At 36.4% G+C, this 21,393-nt stretch overlaps 2 protein-coding genes and 1 long non-coding RNA gene across 6 annotated transcripts in view; 2 read left to right on the forward strand and 1 right to left on the reverse strand.

Annotated features, from left to right (window-relative positions):
* Positions 1 to 1,997: 1,997 nt before the first annotated feature.
* Positions 1,998 to 18,175, reverse strand: LOC125663942 (GPI transamidase component PIG-T-like). Of its 2 annotated transcripts, XR_008802760.1 has the most exons (11): positions 17,940 to 18,164; positions 15,234 to 15,408; positions 11,733 to 11,970; positions 11,525 to 11,611; positions 11,217 to 11,304; positions 6,725 to 6,819; positions 6,310 to 6,511; positions 4,623 to 4,775; positions 4,240 to 4,486; positions 2,600 to 3,966; positions 1,998 to 2,535 (listed from the first exon to the last, which is right to left on the reverse strand). XR_008802760.1 is itself a non-coding variant. In XM_056164337.1 (10 exons), the coding sequence occupies exons 1-10, from the start codon at positions 18,142 to 18,144 to the stop codon at positions 3,609 to 3,611; spliced, it is 1,848 nt and encodes a 615-aa protein (XP_056020312.1). In that variant the 5' UTR covers positions 18,145 to 18,175; the 3' UTR covers positions 1,998 to 3,608. The 2 variants fall into 2 exon arrangements, 1 of the variants encoding a protein (XP_056020312.1); XM_056164337.1 differs by having other exon boundaries at positions 1,998 to 3,966; positions 17,940 to 18,175.
* A 197-nt stretch (positions 18,176 to 18,372) lies between these two features.
* Positions 18,373 to 21,393, forward strand: part of LOC125663931 (protein Jumonji-like) — a 43,288-nt gene continuing 40,267 nt past the window's right edge. Inside the window, exons 1-2 of one of the 3 annotated variants that reach the window (XM_048896380.2) lie at positions 18,373 to 18,491; positions 19,044 to 19,150. In XM_048896380.2, coding sequence (XP_048752337.2) covers positions 19,049 to 19,150 — 102 coding nt within the window. In that variant the 5' untranslated portion in view covers positions 18,373 to 18,491; positions 19,044 to 19,048. Of the gene's footprint in view, positions 18,632 to 19,043; positions 19,151 to 21,393 lie in introns of all 3 variants that reach the window. The other 2 variants (XM_048896379.2, XM_048896381.2) reach the window with 2 other exon arrangements.
* Positions 19,247 to 20,280, forward strand: LOC130054486 (uncharacterized). The gene is made up of 2 exons (XR_008802802.1): positions 19,247 to 19,750; positions 19,978 to 20,280. It is a non-coding gene; the product is annotated as an uncharacterized LOC130054486 (long non-coding RNA).

Below are 21,393 nucleotides of genomic sequence, written 5' to 3' on the forward strand. Positions count from 1 at the left end.
ATGTATCGTTTGCTAGTTACTGTGTGTGCCATAGAGTCCAGCCATGTAGTTCTGATGTCCCCAGACCATAAGAGATATCTATGCTCAATATAACTAGACAGTTTGTCTGCTACATGTTCATAAGAGATTATTTTGAAATTTTAAAATATTGTACATTTTGTCCATTATACAACCTAACTGTTGAGGAATCATCATTGTGGGTGGGGATCAATGTTCCTGGATTTGATGGGTCACCTTCATCCACAAATTTACATCCCCACAAACATTGGTACACAATTTTAAGTTTCTTTTTTAAATGAGTTGTTCATTCAAGAAGAAAAAAAATCAATTTCATTATCACAACATGTCATCACGGAATTTCATGTATGTTTTTATTCGAATTTCAGGTCTACTTGGAGTACTTACATACGGCAATTTGCATTTGATATATACAATGTTGTAAGTGTCAAACGTGAAAATCTTTAAATTTTAAGTTCCAATGCAATATAGGAGTAAACATATGTCTCGGAAAAGTGGTTAATGTGTTGTGTAGTTTATAAATAGAATGCATAACCTGTACTGTGCCGATACCATGGATTTACTCGCGCGATGATGACGATTACTTTGCTAAACTGGTATATGATGTCTGCAACTCTGACTTGCAGGCCACTGTTTTTAAACAACACAATAACTAAAATATACATATCAATGAATACATGCAATTGGAGCATATTCAAACCAAAATAAAATAATTATAACTTTATTTATCTAATTAATACCTGTAAATGCATAACAAGTTATTTTTACATATTACACACTGCTTGCGATAACTTTGGATAAAATCAGATTAAAATTAATAAAATCTTAATATTAATGAATAAAAAAGCACTGTACTAATAAAAGCAATTAAGACTTAATTTCAATTTTTATACGAGAGGCCCATGGGCCACATCACTCACCTTGGTCCATATCAGAAGACTTTCCATATATATTTGCATGTAAAACCATAGTCCCTATTATGGCCCCAAACCTACCCCTGGAGGCCATGGTTTTTGCAAACTTGTATCTACACTATGTCAGAAAGCTTTCATGTAAATGTGAACTTCTTTGGCCCAATGGTTCTTGAGAAGATTTTTAAAGATTTTCCCTATATATTTGTATGTAAAACTTTGATCCCCTATTGTGGCCCCATCCTACCCCAGGGGGCCATGATTTTAACAAACCTGAATCTGCACTATATCAGAAAGCTTTCATATAAATCTCAGCTTTTCTGGCTCAGTGGTTCTTGGGAAGAAGATTTTTCCTATATATTTGTATGTAAAACTTTGATCCCCTATTGTGGCCCCATCCGACCCCCGGGGGCCAGGATTTTAACAATTTAGAATCTACACTATATCAGGAAGCTTTCATATAAATCTCAGCTTTTCTGGCTCAGTGGTTCTTGAGAAGAAGATTTTTCCTATATATTTGTATGTAAAACTTTGATCCCCTATTGAACCCCCAGTGGCCATGATTTTAACAATTTAGAATCTGCACTACCTAATAAAGCTTATCTATAAATTTCATCTTTTCTGGCCCAGTGGTTCTTGAGAAGATTTTTAATGACCCTACTCTAATTTTACCTTTTCTTGATTATCTCCCATTGGAAGGTGGCCTGGCCCTTTATTTTAACAATTTAGAATTCCCTTTACCTAAGGATGTTTTGTGCTAACTTTGGTTGAAATTGGCACAGTGGTTTTTGAGAAGAAGTAAAAAATATTAAAAGTTTACAGACGGACGGACGCCGGAATACGGGTGATCAGAATAGCTCACTTGAGCTTTTAGCTCAGGTGAGCTAAAAACTATTTTATTTAGAACTTGTCATTAATAAGAAACCATGCATTCCACCACACAATAAAAATTTATTTCTCATTTCCCCATTCGCACTTTCTTACACAACCACAAATAGATGGGCTGCTTCTACAGACAATAAAGAGAAAATAAGTAATTAGTTTAAAAAAAACAAACAAATACAGTAATCAGTTTTTCATTTGGTTTATTGTATTGCATAAAAGTAGTTTTATATCTTTCATGAAATCCAATGTCTCATAAAAAATAAACGACAATATCAAACTCCTACCTTCTTTAATCACACATGCATCTGCAATTATCTTAATATAATGTAACCATGAAAATATTGCTTTCTTGAATATAGCCATTCAAACTGTGATATAACAAAGACAACCAGTGTACAAAAAAGATGACTAGCAATACACTACATACTGTGTTCTTTCTGTACAAATCAACTTAGTACACACGTAAACAGGAACATTTTCACCATCTTATAAAAACACACACTACATCAGGAGATCTTTGAGAATACAACATCACTCTCTCAACTGCATTCAAAACAACAAAATTCATTTCTGAATCTAACACAGTATTTTGTAGAAATCAAATTACAGTCAAACACAGTTGTAGCAAACCTCCAGAAGCTTGTCTCACTTGTCACTATTACAGCTTGTCTCACTTGTCACTATTACAGCTTGTCTCACTTGTCACTATTACAGCTTGTCACTATTACAGCTTGTAAACTTGTCTCACTTGTCACTATTACAGCTTGTAAACTTGTCACTATTACAGCTTGTCTCACTTGTCACTATTACAGCTTGTCTCACTTGTCACTATTACAGCTTGTAAACTTGTCTCACTTGTCACTATTACAGCTTGTCTCACTTGTCACTATTACAGCTTGTAAACTTGTCACTATTACAGCTTGTAAACTTGTCTCACTTGCCACTATTACAGCTTGTCTCACTTGTCACTATTACAGATTGTCTCACTTGTCACTATTACAGCTTGTCTCACTTGTCACTATTACAGCTTGTAAACTTGTCACTATTACAGCTTGTAAACTTGTCTCACTTGTCACTATTACAGCTTGTAAACTTGTCCCTATTACAGCTTGTAAACTTGTCTCACTTGTCACTATTACAGCTTGTAAACTTGTCACTATTACAGCTTGTAAACTTGTCTCACTTGTCACTATTGCAGCTTGTAAACTTGTCCCTATTACAGCTTGTAAACTTGTCTCACTTGTCACTATTACAGCTTGTCTCACTTGTCACTATTACAGCTTGTAAACTTGTCACTATTACAGCTTGTAAACTTGTCTCACTTGTCACTATTACAGCTTGTCTCACTTGCCACTATTACAGCTTGTCTCACTTGTCACTATTACAGCTTGTAAACTTGTCACTATTACAGCTCGTCTCACTTGTCACTATTACAGCTTGTAAATTGCACAGCACTAGTCTTCAAACCTCCTCTCCTTTTAACCAACATTGCTCTCAAAACTCCCAAAGACTACCAACATTTGTCCGATAATTGTGGTACAAAATAATTGTAAAGAGTGATGGGTTACATACACATTAAAATCCACTTCAAACAACAATCAGCACAGAAATAAACAACAATGGAATGATTATTCAATGTATGCAAGGAAAGCCAAGCAACAAAATATGTATTGAGTTTGTGATTGGAAATGATTCATTGACGGACTGCAAGTTTAAAAAAATATATTTCCTTTTACCTGCATATAAACGTATAAATATCGATGTTATGAATACTGTTTACCTATGGAATTGGGGTCATGTTTCGCTGTCTGTGTCTTTTTCCCCTGAAATGTTTTTATCACTACTGGTGTCGCTCTTGTCCCTAGTACCAGATTTATCTTGTTTTCCCCCAGCATTGTCTTTGTTCTCTGTTTCATCCTGATTTTTCTTAAAGAAAGCCTTTAATTTAGCTAAGAGTCCTTTCCTTTTGTTTGGATCCGAGGCAGTGAAGTTCCTGGTGGTCAGATTATGAAGAGAGCCAAACGCAATGGCAACAACTGTACAGGCCAGACAGATGACGTTGTAAGGCATGCTGAAATCAGGAGTGGGGAGGGAGACCAGCAAAGCTTCTGTGTGAAGCCGCAAGAAAAACGACCCAGAATTATTGGAAAAACTGAAAGCAGAATCAATAAAGGTACATTACATTTATCACTTTAGTTTTAATGAATATCAATATTAAGCGTCATATACATTATCTGGTAATGTAATAGATTAAGATGATAATAAAGTGAAAATACTGAAGAAGTTTGCAAATATTCCACAAAGTAAACATTGTGCAGAGTTACTCCCCCCTTCGGTGTTATCTCTTAAATTAATTTTGGGGTAAATTTCTAAAATATTAGGCCAACTGACGTTGACATAAAATGTACAGTGCCCTATAGCTGACCTTTCCTCCATGAGAGAGGCAGACTGGGGAGTAGATGTGAACTGACTGGCGACGGGTAACACAGTGGATATCACCGCAGAACTGACGTAGAAACCGTGATTAGCGTCCGGCGGATACTCCGTCCACTTCAGGAAGGCTCGCTCAAATGAGTAGGTGATTTTGGTGACTGAATTAGCGAAGAGTCGGAATACAATCTCCATCTGGTAGGGATTGGCACGGTCCTTTGCTGGGATGAAGTTGATTTTATCTACAGAAGATCGATACAGACAAACATAAAAAATTTGCATCATTCTTACTTCATTATAAGATCAACACAGACAAACATAAAAAATTTGTATCATTCTTACTTCATTATCAATCTACACTGTCAGATGTACACTTACATGGTTCTATTTTTTTCCCATTGTTTTCTACCTTGAGTGAGCTAAAGTACACTCTAAGGAACCAAGGAACCGTCTCCAGGAAGATAACAGTGGTGTTGGTTGCCATGGAGTTGTAAATCATACAGGTCACACCCCCTCTCTCCAGCCCGTAACCTGAACAATCATACATATGCTCAATCTCAATATTTGAATTGTCAGCAAAAATCATATACAAATATATACTATGTCTTAATATTTGAACTGTGTCAGAAAACGTACATACATGAGGTCTGCAGTTAAGCTGCTTGCACAATTAAAATTTATAGGAATTATGACATTCACTTATTCTACGTTATGCATTCCAGAATACAAACAAACAAACAAACATTGCTCCCCCAAGCCACTTTAGTTCAAGGTCAACACCGAAGTATAACGAGAACCGCTAAGCGAAGCATCCCCTCGCGAATGGAAATGTTGTGAACATTATTTAGGCATAAATCTCCTATATCCCATCCCTGCTTCTCTCAGCTCTCATCACCCCCTCCCCCTGTCTCTCTTTCTCAGTGGAAGAGGTATCTTATTGTATCAAGGAAAGGTTCCAAAATATAATAAGTGGACAACACTAGGTATACCAACTGACCAACAGACAGGTGTGAAACATCTTGCTGGGGGGGGGGGGGGGGGGGGGGGCAATAACATGCATACAGTGGTTGGGATTGTACTCGGTTTGCCCGAGTCTTACATTGCTAAACAATAATGAAATCAAAATGAACAGACATGCCAGACAATTGCCTAGTGTGATAAATTATAGAAACACCAATGATATTTACCAAAAAATAAAATAAAATGCTTTAACCACTTGTCCTATCAGTTTGCCACCTGGCTACGTGGATGCTTGGTCATTTGCCACTTAGTTATGCGTGTACCCTTGGTCGCTTGCCACACGGCGCATACCTTGGACACTGGCTGCTTAATTTGTCTCTAAGTGAGCACCTTGGTCACTTAATCAGTAGATTGTTTAAAAAAATCAAAATTGTCAGCAGACAACTCAGCACTATAATCATTTACCTATCAATTTACTCTCATGTTTACCAGTTTTAGATTTGTCATGTCAAACAATTCCCCATGGCATCACCTGTGATTTACTAGATCTTGCTGCTTTTTATACATCTAAATCATAACACTTGTTCACAGTGTTTAAAAGCCAAGCAGTTAGTATATACAAAAGAAATTTAGCATACTCATGCTCATATCAATGCAAACAACATTTTCATTTTGTTTAATAAGTATAACAGTCTTTCTTGTATAATCATTTATCAAATATATACATATTTATTTTCATGTAAGAAGATTTTTAGATGACCCCACCATATTTTTGCTTTTCGTGATTATCTTCCCTTTGAAGAAGGTTTTAAAAATTTGACAGTTTATATTTGCTTTTTCACTATTATTTCTCCTTGGAGAAGGGTGTTGTCCTTCATTTGATAAACTTGAATCCCCTTCACCCAATAATGTTTTTTGCTAAGTTTGGTTGAAATTGGCCCAGTGGTTCTGGAGAAGTAAAATCTCTTTTACAGACTTGTATGATAATGTAAAAGTTGAAAAATATTAATTTTTGACCCAGTCTTCATAAGAAATCAATTTAAAAGCTCCCACTTTCAAAGTCAGTTATTTTAAATGCTAAATGTTCCCTAAAAGTTGAAAGTACCTGTGACAAATCTGTTAGCATAAACAGGAGGCAGAGAAGTGCTAGTGAACTTGACTTTCTCCTCATAGACAGCCTTCAGATTTAGATTGTTCCCAGAGAGGTGGTTTCCTATTTCATAAACAGCAATCTTCCTCTCCTCCCCAGGTCGCTTTTGAGTCATGACAAAATCTGGTAGGGGTGACAATATGAATTTTGGATTTGTCTGGAAAATATCACAAACAAACCTTGTACACATATTTAACACACGGAAGACAGTAAATGATTTAAGATTCTGCAGTGATATATCAAACATAGTAACCTTCTTCAGATTAAATTCAGTATTAACAGTCACTAAACATCACACAGTATTGATCTTACATCTTGTGAATGAATTCAGTATTAACAGTCACTAAACATCACACAGTATTCATCTTACATCTTGTGATGTCACATCCACGTAGATTTTCCTCGTCTCTGCCAGAGGACACTGGGATTGCAGAGTTTTGTCAAAAATGCTCTGGAAACTCCAGTCTGGGGGAAACAAACAGTAAAAACAGTTAGGTATTTATTTGATGACATTTGGTGGTAATTTCTCATCTTGACAAAATTTGCCGTAAGTTTCTTACCTTGGTAGTATCTGGGGTACAGGTGAGTTTCTCACCTTGACATCTGACGTAAGTTTCTTATCTTGGTAGTATCTGGGGTACAGGTGAGTTTCTCACCTTGACATCTAACGTAAGTTTCTTATCTTAGTAGTATCTGGGGTACAGGTGAGTTTATCACCTTGACATCTGATGTAATTTTCTTATCTTGGCAACATCATATCAGGTGTAAATTTTGTTTCTCACCTTGACAATATCTGGTGTCAGTGGTGTGCAGGTCGTTTATTTTTTACCATGACAATATCTGGTGTAAAGGTGATATTTTTATCATGACAATATCTGGTGTACAGGTGATTTTTAGCTCTTCTGAGCCGAAGGCTCAAAGAGCTAATGCTATGGCCATTTGTGCGGTGTACGTAAACTTTTTAGAAAAAGGGCTATAACTCAAGAACCCCTTGGTCAATTTTTTTCAAATTTGTTACAGGGTATCATTGGCCCAAGGGCTTTCATACATACTAAATAGAGGGATGTGACCCTTTAACAAGGGGAGATAATCAGGAAAATACAAACAAAAGTAGTGGTTGCTAAAAAATCTTCTTCTCAAGAACCACTGGGCAGATTATCACCAAACTTACACATAAGGATGAGGATATGTTGTAGATTAAAAATTGTTCAAGGCATTACCCTGGGGCAAAGGGCGTGGTCTCAAGGTCACTTCAAAGTTGACCTAAATTTATATTTCCTTAAATCTTTGATATTTTAGTCATTATAAGGACTAGGATCATCAAATTTTGACAGTTGATGCATCTTAGGACCTTGTATCAAGTTGTCTCAAAAGTAGGTCACGGTGACCTACTTTTTGAATTTTGCAGGTATTTATTTTAAAATTAATTTTGATGCATATTTTGGACACTTTGAAGCCTATGATCATCAAAACTTGTCAGTTGGTGGATCATGGGACCTTGAAATGCGTCAACTGAAAAATAGGTCACCGTGACCTACTTTCTGAATTTTATGGCTTATCATTTATAGATATATTTTAAGTTGTTATTTCAAATACCGAGAGGTTTAGAATCATCAAATCTTGTATGTTGATGCATCTTGAGGCCTTGAAACATATTTATAAAAAAGTAGGTCACAGTGACCTACTTTTTGAATTTTGCAGATATTCAAATTTCACATTTTCAATTTTAGATGCATATTTTGGGCACTGTAAAACCTAGGATCATCAAACTTTGTCAGTTGATGCGTCTTCAGTCTTCGGTTTGTGTCGACCAAAAAGTAGGTCACCATGACCTACTTTTGGTATTTGACAGCTAAATTACTATATTTCAGACACTATTTGACCTACAATCATCAAACTTTGTCAGTTGATGCATCTTGAGTCTTCAGAGTGTATCGACCAAAAAGTAGGTCACTGTGACCTACTTTTGGCATTTGACAGTTATATTTATATATTTCAGTCACTAATTGACCTACAATCATCAAACTTTGACAGTTGATGCATCTTGAGTCTACGGAGTGTGTCGACCAAAAAGTAGGTCACCTTGACCTACTTTTGGAATTTGACGGCTATATTTATATATTTCAGATACTATTTGACCTACAGTCATCAAACTTTGTCAGTTGATGGGTCTTGCATGTTCGGAGTTCGCTGACCAAAAAGTAGGTCACCATGACCTACGATTGGAATTTGACAGCTATATTTCAATATTCAGATACTAATTGGCTTAAAATCATCAAACTTTGTCAGTTGATATTTCTTGGGTTCTCAAAATGTGTAAACCAAAAAGTAGGTCACATTGACCTACTTTTTTTAAATTCTTAGGATTTAACTAAAGATTTAGAATACTAAGAGGCTAAGAATAGAAATGGTGGGGTTGTACAATTTATCAGAAGAGCGATTCTAGGCCCTTGGGCCTCTTGTTTTTTTTACCATGACAATATCTGGTATACATTCTGTTTTTCACCTTGACAATATCTGGTTTACAGGTGGGCTTCTTATCTTGGCAATATCATCTGTACATGTTGGTTTTTTGACTTGACAATATCAGGTGTACAGGAGACCGGATCACGTGAGGGAGTAGTACTGACACAGGTGTAAGAGCTCCGCTTATTTCATCAAATTTTGTTCTATTTTTGACGTTCATAAGCCAGATTTTTTAAATATTTGGAATCTGATTGACACTACTGTGATACTTTAAAACGCATGTGAGTATTTTGGATACTTTTTGGAAGATATTGTGAATCTTTGTGTCTATCATGATTACTACTCAATGGCGGACAATAAGCAAAAGAAAGAGAAAAAAGCATATAGAAAGCAAACGGAAATTCTAAAAACACCGGAGAGAAAATTGGTGCAGTTAAATCTACACAGTGTTCCTCAAGCCATTAGAAGTTCTACAGTGTCTGAAAAAGCGTCGGCTAAAAAACAGAAGAGAACAGACAGCTCAGATATGGACTCTCCATCAGGCGGGGCCCATCCAGGTGCATTAAATATTTCGATGGACTTGAAATTGATTCAGGACAGTTTGTCGGAAATTAAAGACAATATGGTGAGCAAATTAGAAATCAAAGACATTGTGTCCTCTATTCTAGAGGAGATAAAAAAGGAAATGAAAGAGGAAATCATTGCAGTCGTGAAAAGCACAATTCTGACAGAAATGAAAGAAAACACCACAAAAGAAATCAAAGCCGATGTAAAGAAAGAATTTGAACAAAAACTTGAGAACAATACGAAAGAATTTAAAGGACACGTTAGAGAGATCTCAGACGGCTTCAACCTTGACTTTGAGACGCTACGTGAGAAGTTCTCTGACCAAGCACGGGAGCTATGAGGTATGAAAGAAAATCTTAAACTACTGCAGAGTAGAGCAGACAGTGCGATTAGACTTGCAAATCAAAATCAGCAATACTCTAAAAAAAAAGTAACATAAAGTTCCTGCGGTGGGAGGAAAAACAGGGTGAAAACTTGCGTGAAGACTTGTACAAAATCCTCAGAGAGTCGGTCAATATCGATTTGGTACCTGCAGATATTGTGGCCATTCATCGGGTACCAGGTGGAGTGAGGGACGGTCCAAGACCGGTAATAGCCAAATTTCGTGACCCAGAGACAAAAATAAGAGTGATAAAGAATCGGTCACAGGAAAGAGTGAAGAAACACTTCATCATGCACGACCATATTACACCCATGAACGCCAAACTCATACGCGACCTAAACGAAGACTCTAGGATTCATTCAGCATGGTACTTCAATGGTAAAGTGTTCGCCATCGATAGTAGCGGAAACAGACATAAATTCGACATTTTGGATGATGTGAATGAGAAACTTAAACACCGGCGCTAGTGTGTTTATTCTTGCAGAGACAACCCTAAAATCCGCGCCTGTATTTTGTCATCGGGATCGGGACTCAAACTAAATACATTCGGAATCAATGTTAACGTTTTGTTTACAAGTGTGGGAGATGTGTGAAAGTGGTCGAGAGTATTTTTTGTTTACAAATAAAGCACTTACCAACAAATGTATGAGTGTGAGTATGAAAGTGTGTGAAAGTGGTTAGAAAAAAATGTCAAATGTTCTTCTGTCTTATGTCAATATTTGTGAAATAAAAAATTAATAAATAATAAAAAAAAAACAACTTGACAATATCTGGTTGACAGATGGGTTTCTTATTTTGATAATATCTTGTGTACAGGGGGGTGTCTTACCTTGACAATATCTGGTTTAAAGGTGGGTTTCTTACCTTGATAATAGCTGGTATACAGGTGGGTTTTTCACCTTGACAATATCTGGTGTACAAGTGGGTTTCTCACCTTCACAATGGAGGAGAATTTCTTACCTTGACAATAACTGGTTTACAGGTGATTATCTTACCTTGACAATATCTAGTTTACTGGGGAGTTTCTTACCTTGACAATATCTAGTTTACAGGTGATTATCTTACTTTGACAATATCTAGTTTACAGGTGGGTTTCTTACCTTGACAATATCTAATTTGCAGGTGGGTTTCTTACCTTGACAATATCTTGTGCAAGTTTCTCACCTCAACAATACCTGGTCCCAAGACAATAAACTGAGAATAGACTAAAGTCAAAATTTTGATAATTCGTCTAGCTCAGATGTTTAAAAAAAAAACTACAGGTTTATGAAATATTCAAATGTGAACATATACTAAAAATTTTATTTGTATACAAAACTTATTTCAAACATTAGCTGGATTAATGGGATTAAGACTGGACACGTTATGGTATTGAGGTGTGAGTTTTTAAGACTTAAGTCTATTCTCATTTTATGGTCTTGAGGACTGCTGTTAGTTTGATTCTCACCTTGTTTTCCATTTTTGTTTGTGGAGGGATCATACACAACAGTCATTGTCTGCTTCAGTTCCACTGCTGGAGTGCTACATGGTTCATCCTACACAACAGAACACAATTAACAGATTTCCAGGTCTCATTGTTTTGTTTGGTTTTCTTGGAAGCCATTACTTTGCATGAATTAAAATAAAATGTGACATGCAATTGCATTCTATTTTTAAAGTCCATGTACTCAATTTTTTTTATTGATATCAATGAAATTAATTCTTCAAATTTCAAATTAGTTACAATTGAAAGAAAATAGCCTAATGTCACCTTACCTGGCATACAGATCTGATGTGTACACCCAGTGAATGATAAAATCCATCATAAACCTTCACAGAATTAAACAAACTGGCAAGACCAATCTGTAAAGCAACAACTGATCTGTATTATTTAGCAATCACAGCCTTTTACATAACCCGTCGTAAGACTTTTCAGAATATATTGCACAGTATAATCTTTACACAAAATTTCACATATCTTAACCTTTGATCCACATGGCAGTAGCTTTTTCCACGGTGTTAAGTTTTCTGTACAAACCACCTCTCTTGGAAGGGTTGAATACCTGACGAAGCGGGAATCTGCACTGTAAAACTCCGAGGCTAATCCTGACGGACGGAAACTCCACCGTGGCTGTACAGTTGATTTATTATCCATAAAGTTCAGAGAGGCACAGAATAAGCCAGATAAGGCATTGACAAGATCTGCCCAAGTCTGGTCTACCCTGTCAAAGAGAAACAATTGGTCAATGACTACAAGTAATGGCACTTGCATTCCTTTTAGAGCTTACAAATTAATATATTTAAATTTCCTTTCCAATGTTTTTGCCTTTGATATTTCAATACAAATTGTAATGAAAGCCATTTCCCGGTCAATGCACTGCAGTTGTGAACAATGCATATAAGCACATATGAACCTTGATAAATATAATATGTCTGTTTTAACGGCTGGGGGTTCCAACAGTGAAAATAGAATGCAAATATAAAGAATAAAATTTCATTTTTGAAAATACATAAGGGTATGAACTGCAATGCTTTATGCCAGCATACTTCTCATGAATCACTCACACACTTCATGTTTTCAAAACTAAAATTTATTTCTTAGATGAACAAACAGTTCTGGTGAAGCAAACTCTTTGCACAAACAGAAACTGTACAACTCAGAAATGAAAATCCCACCTAGAAAATTCATAGAGATATGATATGTTAATATTTTATAAGTTTTTCTTAATCCATGATAAGGGTAAAACTTGGTCCCTAAAATGTGAAAATTCAAGCAAAATCTTCCAGATTTGAAATACTATTTTTTCCCATATCAATTAAAATGTGCACATGGCAAGTCCATAAAATTTCCAACCAGTTGCACATAACCTAAAGTTTTGTACTTTGTTCAAATAATACTGACCAATAATATGGAATATATGTGGTCAATCCACTTTAGTAAGTTATCTAATGTATGCTGACTATATAAGAACCACATGGCAATAAACAGACACACAATTCTTTTAATGCAAACAAAGTGAAAAACTGGAGACCAAGACATTGAGGTTAACATTATGGAAGATTCTCACGAGTGGATACCATGCGGTATTCAACAGGGTCTGCATACAAAAATATAAACTTGAAATAATACAGATCACCAATGCGTCATGAGAATGCAGTGTGAATTTTATTTAGTAGACCGGTTTCGACCTTGGGGCAGTCGTCATCAGAACAATTAAACATGAAATGAAAATGCGACTGACGTTGCTATAAACAATAAAAAAAATGTGGCAGTGTGTACATTATGCGGGGTTGCTTAACAACGCAAATACACATGATATTATTAGTTTACATCGTTTCTCAAGTTTTTATGTAAAAGATATAGTGTGGTTACAAACAAGAAATTCATATATAATGCCATCGTCAGCAACCTACAGTTGATTATGCTCCGTTCCTCTCCATCACCCGTAGGTCCATTCATTCCTACTCGCTCGTTCTCATGAATAAATATTCAACAAGAGGCCCATGGGCCACATCGCTCACCTGAGTCACCTTGGCCCATATCTGAAGACTTTCCATATATATTTGCATGTAAAACCTTAGTCCCTATTATGGCCCAAACTACCCTTTGCAAACTTGAATCTACACTATGTCAGAAAGCTTTCATGTAAATGTCAACTTCTTTGGCCCAATGGTTCTTGAGAAGAAGATTTTTAAAGCTTTTTCCTATATTTGTATGTAAAACTTTGAAACCCCCCCCCCCCCCACTTGTGGCCCCATCCTACCCCCGAGGGCCATGATTTGAACAAACTTGAATCTGCACTATGTCAGAAAGTTTTCTTGTAAATATCAGCTTTTCTGACTCTGTGGTTATTGAGAAAAAGATTTTCCCTATATATTTGTATGTAAAACTTTGATCCCCCCTTGTGGCCTCATCCTACCCCCGGGGGCCATGATTTGAACAAACTTCAATCTGCACTATGTCAGAAAGTTTTCATGTAAAAATCAGCTTTTCTGGCTCAGTGGTTCTTGAGAAGAAGATTTTTCCTATATATTTGTATGTAAAACTTTGATCCCCTATTGTGGCCCCATCCAACCCCCGGAGCCCATGATTTGAACAAACTTGAATCTGCATTATGTCAGGAAGCTTTCATGTAAATCTCAGCTTTTCTGGCTTAGTGGTTCTTGAGAAGATGATTTTTAAAGTTTTTCCCTGTATATTTGTATGTAAAACTTTGATCCCCCCTTGTGGCCCCATCCTACCCCCGGGGGCCATGATTTGAACAAACTTGAATCTGCAATATGTCAGAAAGTTTTCATGTAAAAATCAGCTTTTCTGGCTCAGTGGTTCTTGAGAAGAAGATTTTTAAAGATTTTTCCTATATATTTGTATGTAAAACTTTGATCCCCTATTGTGGCCCCATCCAACCCCAGGGGCCCATGATTTGAACAAACTTGAATCTGCATTATGTCAGGAAGCTTTCATGTAAATCTCAGCTTTTCTGGCTTAGTGGTTCTTGAGAAGAAGATTTTTAAAGTTTTTCCCTATATATTTGTATGTAAAACTTTGATCCCCCCTTGTGGCCCCATCCTACCACCAGGGGCCATGATTTGAACAAACTTGAATCTACATTATGTCAGGAAGCTTTCAGGTAAATTTCAGCTCTTCTGGTCCAGTGGTTCTTGAGAAGAAGATTTTTAAATGACCCCACCCTAAATTTGCATTTTTGTGATTATCTCCCCTTTGAAAGGGACATGGCCCTTCATTTGAACAAACTTGAAAGCCCTTCACCCAAGGATGCTTTTGGCCAAGTGTGGTTGAAATTGGCCCAGTGGTTCTGGAGAAGAAGTCGAAAATGTGAAAAGTTTACAGACAGACGGATGCCGGACAAAATGTGATCAGAATAGCTCACTTGAACCTTTGGTTCAGGTGAGCTTAAAATATCGTCCAATCAAAGTAATCATTATAGTAATAGAACTCCTCCGATTTTAAAGGTAGCATTACCTTAACTTTGCTATCACAACTATTGTATACCAAAATTGGACTGAAAGCGTCTTGTTGATTAAACAAATTCGATCAGGGTGTTCCATGAGCGCCCAATCAAATTGCCTCATTAATTATTTGTGAGATTGAGCGAGTAGGAATGAATGGATCCACGGGTGATGGAGAGAGGAATGAAGCGTAATCAACCGTGGGTTTCCGACAATGATATAACACATTAGATGAAAAGTCCGTGAAATGATACAGTTTGAAGCAGATTGTGACGTTTTTAATTGTGACGTGTTAGGTTGTGACACATTGTAGTATCAATAAAATTTACTTCTTCTGTCGAATTTTTAAAATAAGTAAAGCTTGATGGTACAATCTTGTTTGTATATGCACTATATCTTCTATATAAAAACTTGAGAAACAATGTAAACTAATAATATTGTATGTGTTAAATCAGGTCAACACCATACATAGTAACTAAGTCCATTACAATAACCAAGTAAAAAAAAACCTTACCCTGCATGAGGTAGGAACCACACCCACAGCTCCACCCCTGGGGGTGCGTCCTCCGGGGAATATCCCCACTTCTCATGTTTCCACAGGCCTTGAGTCTGACTTAGATGTAGTTCTCTTACTTTATATGTTGTTAAAACATCACCCAATGATTTCGGAAATAGGTGATAGTGTTGAACTGAAAAAAATATATCAATATAATAAACTGAAAATATCACTGAATCTGTTTAAAAATTCAAACAAATGTAAACCTGTAATAATAATATTACTGTAATTTCAGTTCTTCCTGTAGAGCAAAGGAGAGTCAAAATCCCTCAATACATTTCTGAGGTTAAATTTCCAGGCTTTATTGCAAGGTGATAAAGTTGCAATGCTAATACATGTACGGTCTACTGAAATAATGGTCTCATAGTCTCCACAATGAAATAGATGTTAATACATGTACAGTCTACTGAGATAATGAAATAGATGTTAATACATGTACAATCTACTGAGATAATGGTCTCACAGTCTCAATGGATTCTGGAATCATCTTATCTAAATTTTTGAAATTTATGAAATTGCTGTAAAAAGTCATTAGTCACAACTATCTAACAATAATATAATTGTATGCAGATTTGCATTAGTCACAACTAACTAAACTAAGCCTTATTTATATATCAAGTATATTGACATGTACTTGTATCCTGTAGAGTACAACCAATCGTCAGATACCCACCGCTGATCTCTTCTTCTCATCACTTGATGAGTAGAAGACTTATATTTTAACTAGGGAGGACTTGATGAGTAGAAGACTTATATTTTAACTAGGGAGGACTTGATGAGTAGAAGACTTATATTTTAACTAGGGAGGACTTGATGAGTAGAAGACTTATATTTTAACTAGGGAGGACTTGATGAGTAGAAGACTTATATTTTAACTAGGGAGGACTTGGTGTTGGACCACTCCCTCATTTGGAATCTCATTTTCTTTGTAATTTCCCTCACTCACTGTCTCAGATTTTTAAAACAGCCCCTCTCCTACTAAGAAATGTAAAACTTATCCCTCAGGTACCAAAGAAATCCACTCCCAAAACAGTTTATCTAGGTCCCGTGAAACACCTGTAACCATTACACTCCTAGTCCTAGCCTTTTTCGAAATTAACATTTGAACACAATTTGTTGCTATAATTACATTTCTGACAAAAAGAACAATTCATGAGAATTTCATTTGTTGTTGGTAAATGTCAATTGATATTCATAATAATGTTCATTTTCACTGGAGTCTCTTTCAATGCAATACACAAAAAAGTCTAGTTTAAGAATGGCTGCTGTTAGCTTTAATAGCATTTTTATGACTGGGCATCACAAGTAATCATCAGTGCAGGTCTGGGGTAATGGTAATGTGTAATGGTAATGTAATGACAGCCAATTTCAGTGTAATGGGCCACTGTTTGCATTACAAGTAACAACAATGTTATGCATTACATTATATTAGTGATTGACTTTTATTGATTGATTATATCTTGTTTAACGTCTCTCGAAAAATATTTCTCTTAATATATGGAGACGTCACCAAGACCGGTGAAGGGCTTCAAATTTAGGCCTATGCTCAGCATTTACAGCCATTGATTGAATATTGCTTAACGTCCCTCTCAGAAATATTTCACTCATATGGAGACATCACTGCCGGTGAAGGGCTGCAAAATTTAGGCCTATGCTTGGCGCTTATAACCATTGAGCAGGGAGGGATCTTTATTGTGCCACACTTGCTGTGACAGAGGACCTCGGTTTTTGCGGTCTCATTCGAAGGACCGTCCCATTTAGTCGCCTCTTACGACAAGTAAGGGTGTACTGTCTACTGAGGACCTATTCTAACCCGGATCCCCACGGGACTACAGACATTGAAAGAAAGGGGAGGTTTGAAGCGATGGAGTAGTCTGACATCATGTCCACCCTTGTTAAAATATAGTATTGTTTACTCTCTCTTTTTTTTTTTATCGCGAGTCGGCACCTGTGCAGTGGTCAGTCCCACATGTATTCATCGAAGACTTTAGTAATATGTTTTACGGCGTGACCGTGTTTGAGGGCGAAGCAAAAAAGTTTTGACATTAGTATCTATATCCAAAACAGGACAAAAACAACCCGAAGTTAGCACTCGGACGGAGCTGTATCAAAGCATCCTAATTTTTGGACATTTGATCCACCTATATATTGAACGCGGGAAATATAACGCAATCGATGTAAACAGTATATTGTGACGTCATATTCAGCGTCGTTATTTAGGAAATTTACATACAAAGCGTTTGAACCACAACAAAAAACATGGCGTTAATCGTGGAGTGATTATATATGATTAAGAAAATAAGATTTACATGCTTTTACGGATTTTATGTGTAACATCTCAGAACGACGTGAACTAGGGTAGACGAGATTCAAAATGGAGGAATACATGTCCACGCGCTAATATTCGAATCGACGCCATTGGTACCAAACTTTTCAAGTTCCATAGGTATGGTTTAATTTTTCATTATTTTCCTATATTTTCCTTTTAAACATGTATATACGTGTTACCTATAGGGAGAGCTCCGCTCTCACGGCCCTTCGGGCCGTGAGAGGGCTTCGCCCTCTATTATTTTGATAATCAGAAAAGATGTTCGTCAAAACATGATTCTTAAAATATTTCTTAACAATCTTCGAATCTGTGGGTGACTGGGTGTTTGTGCTTACATGTTTCGGGTTTATCGATCGACACATTCCACACCGTAGTAAACTGAAAATGAAACATTACATGTCCACTTGGAAAGGGTTTGATCAATAGTTCTTCTGAAAATTTGTCGTTGTGGATGCTAAGTACAACATTCAATAATGTTAAGAAATAGAAAAGAACATTTTTCACTGCACTGCCCGGTAACTTCTCTACTTTGATCGCCATGTTTAATTAATGATCAGAACGCAGCGAATATAAAACCCGTTGCGATTAGATAATAATTCAAACTGGAAGTAAGTTTGTATTGAATTTACTATATTTCACTCTTATATTTATTTTTCTTCAAAGGAAATTGTTTGAATTGAATATTTTATTTTTTGGCACAATTTACATACTAAACAAGTAATATTTTAAACCACTCATATCAAAGTAATTACACCTATCAGGTCTAACCGGAAGCACATGACTTTGTTGTCAGTTTTTGACTTCACAAAGAGAGGAAAGCGATGATGTGCTATCTGATTCATAATTAAGATATTGATATTTCTGTGAATTGACCTTCTTGTTTACAGGTAAATGCAAAACAAGCGTTGCATATCTCATTATTCGGAATGTATTTCCGTATTTTTGAAATTGTATTTCAGAGTGGCCTAGCTTTGAACTAATATGGTGTGCCGGTTGGAAACAGCTGTCCTGGGCGGATCCAAAAGAAGTTTGTGCCATCTAAGTGACAGTTTTCTCATTCAAGTTTCTGACAAGTGATTTTCATTTACCTCTCCCAAAATCCATGCTGGTAGGGCCGACCCCAGCACGAAACTGGTGTAATGCTAAAGAAAAAGCACCTGCATAGTTTTAGTCTATACTTTTATTGAGTGATAAGTACATGAAAATAAATGATATTACTAGACATGTGGGTATAGGAAGGCTGTAGAACTTTGCTCCATTAATCAGCATCAAAGAATAGGTTATAAGGTTAACGTAAATGTATGATTATAAATTTAATATTCTGATCATTTTCATCAGACGTAAACATTACATTCTTTGTCTTTTTCAGAATTAATGTTTGAACACAATTTGTTGCCATAATTACATTTCCAATAAAGAGAACAATTCGTGAATTTCAGCAATTATGGTTGGCAGAAGAAGTTGTCCAGGAAACAAAAAGTCAGCCGTGGCTGCAGAGCCAGCCTTGGCAAGTCGACCCAAGAGGAACATCTCCCCAAAGAGCTATGTGAGCTAAACTTTCATTATCTCTTAAAACTTGTTCTTCCAGATTTTCATCAGTGATATATATAGTGTGGGCATTGGACCCTAAACCATGGAGCTGTGAGTTAGACATGCTTGAACTAATGTAGGGCTTGATGCTCACACTGTCATACATGCCAACTTTCCCGATTTAGGCGGGATCTTCCCGATTTTACCCTCCGGTCCCGCTTTCCCGATCGGGAAAGCAAAATTACCCTAAAATCCCGATTTGAAATTTTTTCCGACCAAAATTTCCGATTTCACGATTGAAAACGAGTTTGAAAGCGGGATAATCGTGAAATCTCGTGACCAGAATTGGAAATCCCGCGTCATTTCTGAACTGGCCAATCAGAAATCGGGACAATAGTCAGCCATTGCTGTTTACCTGTGTCGCATGGTGTCGGGTTGGCCTGTGTCGGGGTGTTTATTGGACAGTACGAAGCATGTTTTGATAGTAATTAATCGGGAAGACGGATTTCAAATTGACCTATCCTTTACACAAACGTGAATGACAACGATGCTAGTGTCACCACCAAACAATCGGACATTCCGCCTCTCTCTGACAGCATCCAAAATTTGCAATAAGGTACGTCAAGTATATATTTTTTCCAACTATAATAATATAGGCTATCCAAATCTATCCGTCTATAGCGATGTATTATATAGTCTATATAGTGTAGTATTCATTAAATATACTTTGTGATGCGTAATTCGCACAAGTCTGTACTGAATTTTTTATTTAGCAAGTAGCCTTAATTTACAAGTAAAACGGAATATTTTGATGTGGGTTTTTTTTCCTGGTAATTATTTCAGATGTCATGGGTGCAAAGGTTTTGTTCGCAAACTTCATAGCAGGGCAGATCACTCCTTTTTTGGTTGCAATGCAGATTATTCCACCAGTCTCTGCAAGCCCATGTTTACAGACAAGCAAGATCGCCTTTGCAGTCGTACCTAAATGCATGTGATTTAATTTAAATTTTGATATATAGACCAGCCAATGTTTATTGTATGGTGTAAAAGGATGCAACCTTAAATATTATTTGATATTATGTATGTGACTTGTTGGAGAAGATTTTTTGCTGAATAGATGATTTTAATAAAATATTAATGTATATCTTTCAAAGTTTTTTTTATATAGTTAATGGTCAAACACATTTGATGTTGTATTAATATATAATGATACATTAACAATGATTTGATTGATATTTTATTTGAAAGGACAAATATTTATTTTCATGCTAAAATGTCGTGAATTTTGAGCTTTGAAAAAAGGTCGTCGCGCGCAAAATCCCCCATGGGGATTTTTAAAAGTTGGCATGTATGCACACTATTGACAAATTGTTTGATACTGGTATTCTTTCCAACATATGGTTAGCAAACAGGCACTGTCATACCTTCAAAAATACTGTGCAGAAATGCAAATAGAAGAAAAAACCTGTCTTTCACAGACCAATTATTTCTGGATTAACCATAACATATAGTAGTCACATGATTTTATGCATTTGAACTTGAAGATCTTTGGGATATGTTTCATTGCCTGCCCTTATGACTTTGGTTATAACAGAGACTTGTATAACAGAGATTAGGAACTTCCTCAAGTCTCATATTATCTCGTCCCAGGGTTTTTTGGTAAAAATGCACACCCTGATCTAAAATTACGTATACCGACTTTAAAAAAATGAAAGATATCAAGTTCAAACCTTCCAAATCCTATCACTAATACATTCAAGATACAGTGCTCCCTCGATATATTGCCAACTTTTGTTCAAGACGAATGTGGGCAATAACGTTATTTGGACTCCACTCTGTATAAACATTTAAATTATCTTGAGTTCAGTACTGCAATTATTGGTAATTCACCTGGCCACTTGCATACCTTGTCCAAACTGTCACACTTCACCACACCGCTATCAAAGTACAGGTGTGATTACATGATTACTGATGGGTATTAGGTAATTGGCATTATTATTGGGGGGGGAGTAAACCCTATAAGATTTGACCATTTGTTTGCGAAAATCAGTGGCATATGGCAATATGCGGGGTTGGCATTATAATGGGGGTATTAACATGGGAAGAAATATGTTCTTTGGGATTTTCAGGCAATAAGCGGGGGTGGCTTTCTAACGGGGGCAATATATCAAGGGAGCACTGTACAACATTTTCAGATGTTTCACTTCAAAGTGAAATGAAAGTGAAGTTTCAGAAGGCGACACAGAAAAATCTGTGAGA

The sequence above is a fragment of the Ostrea edulis genome, chromosome 1 (genome assembly GCF_947568905.1).
Source record: "Ostrea edulis chromosome 1, xbOstEdul1.1, whole genome shotgun sequence".
Taxonomy (NCBI): domain Eukaryota; kingdom Metazoa; phylum Mollusca; class Bivalvia; order Ostreida; family Ostreidae; genus Ostrea; species Ostrea edulis.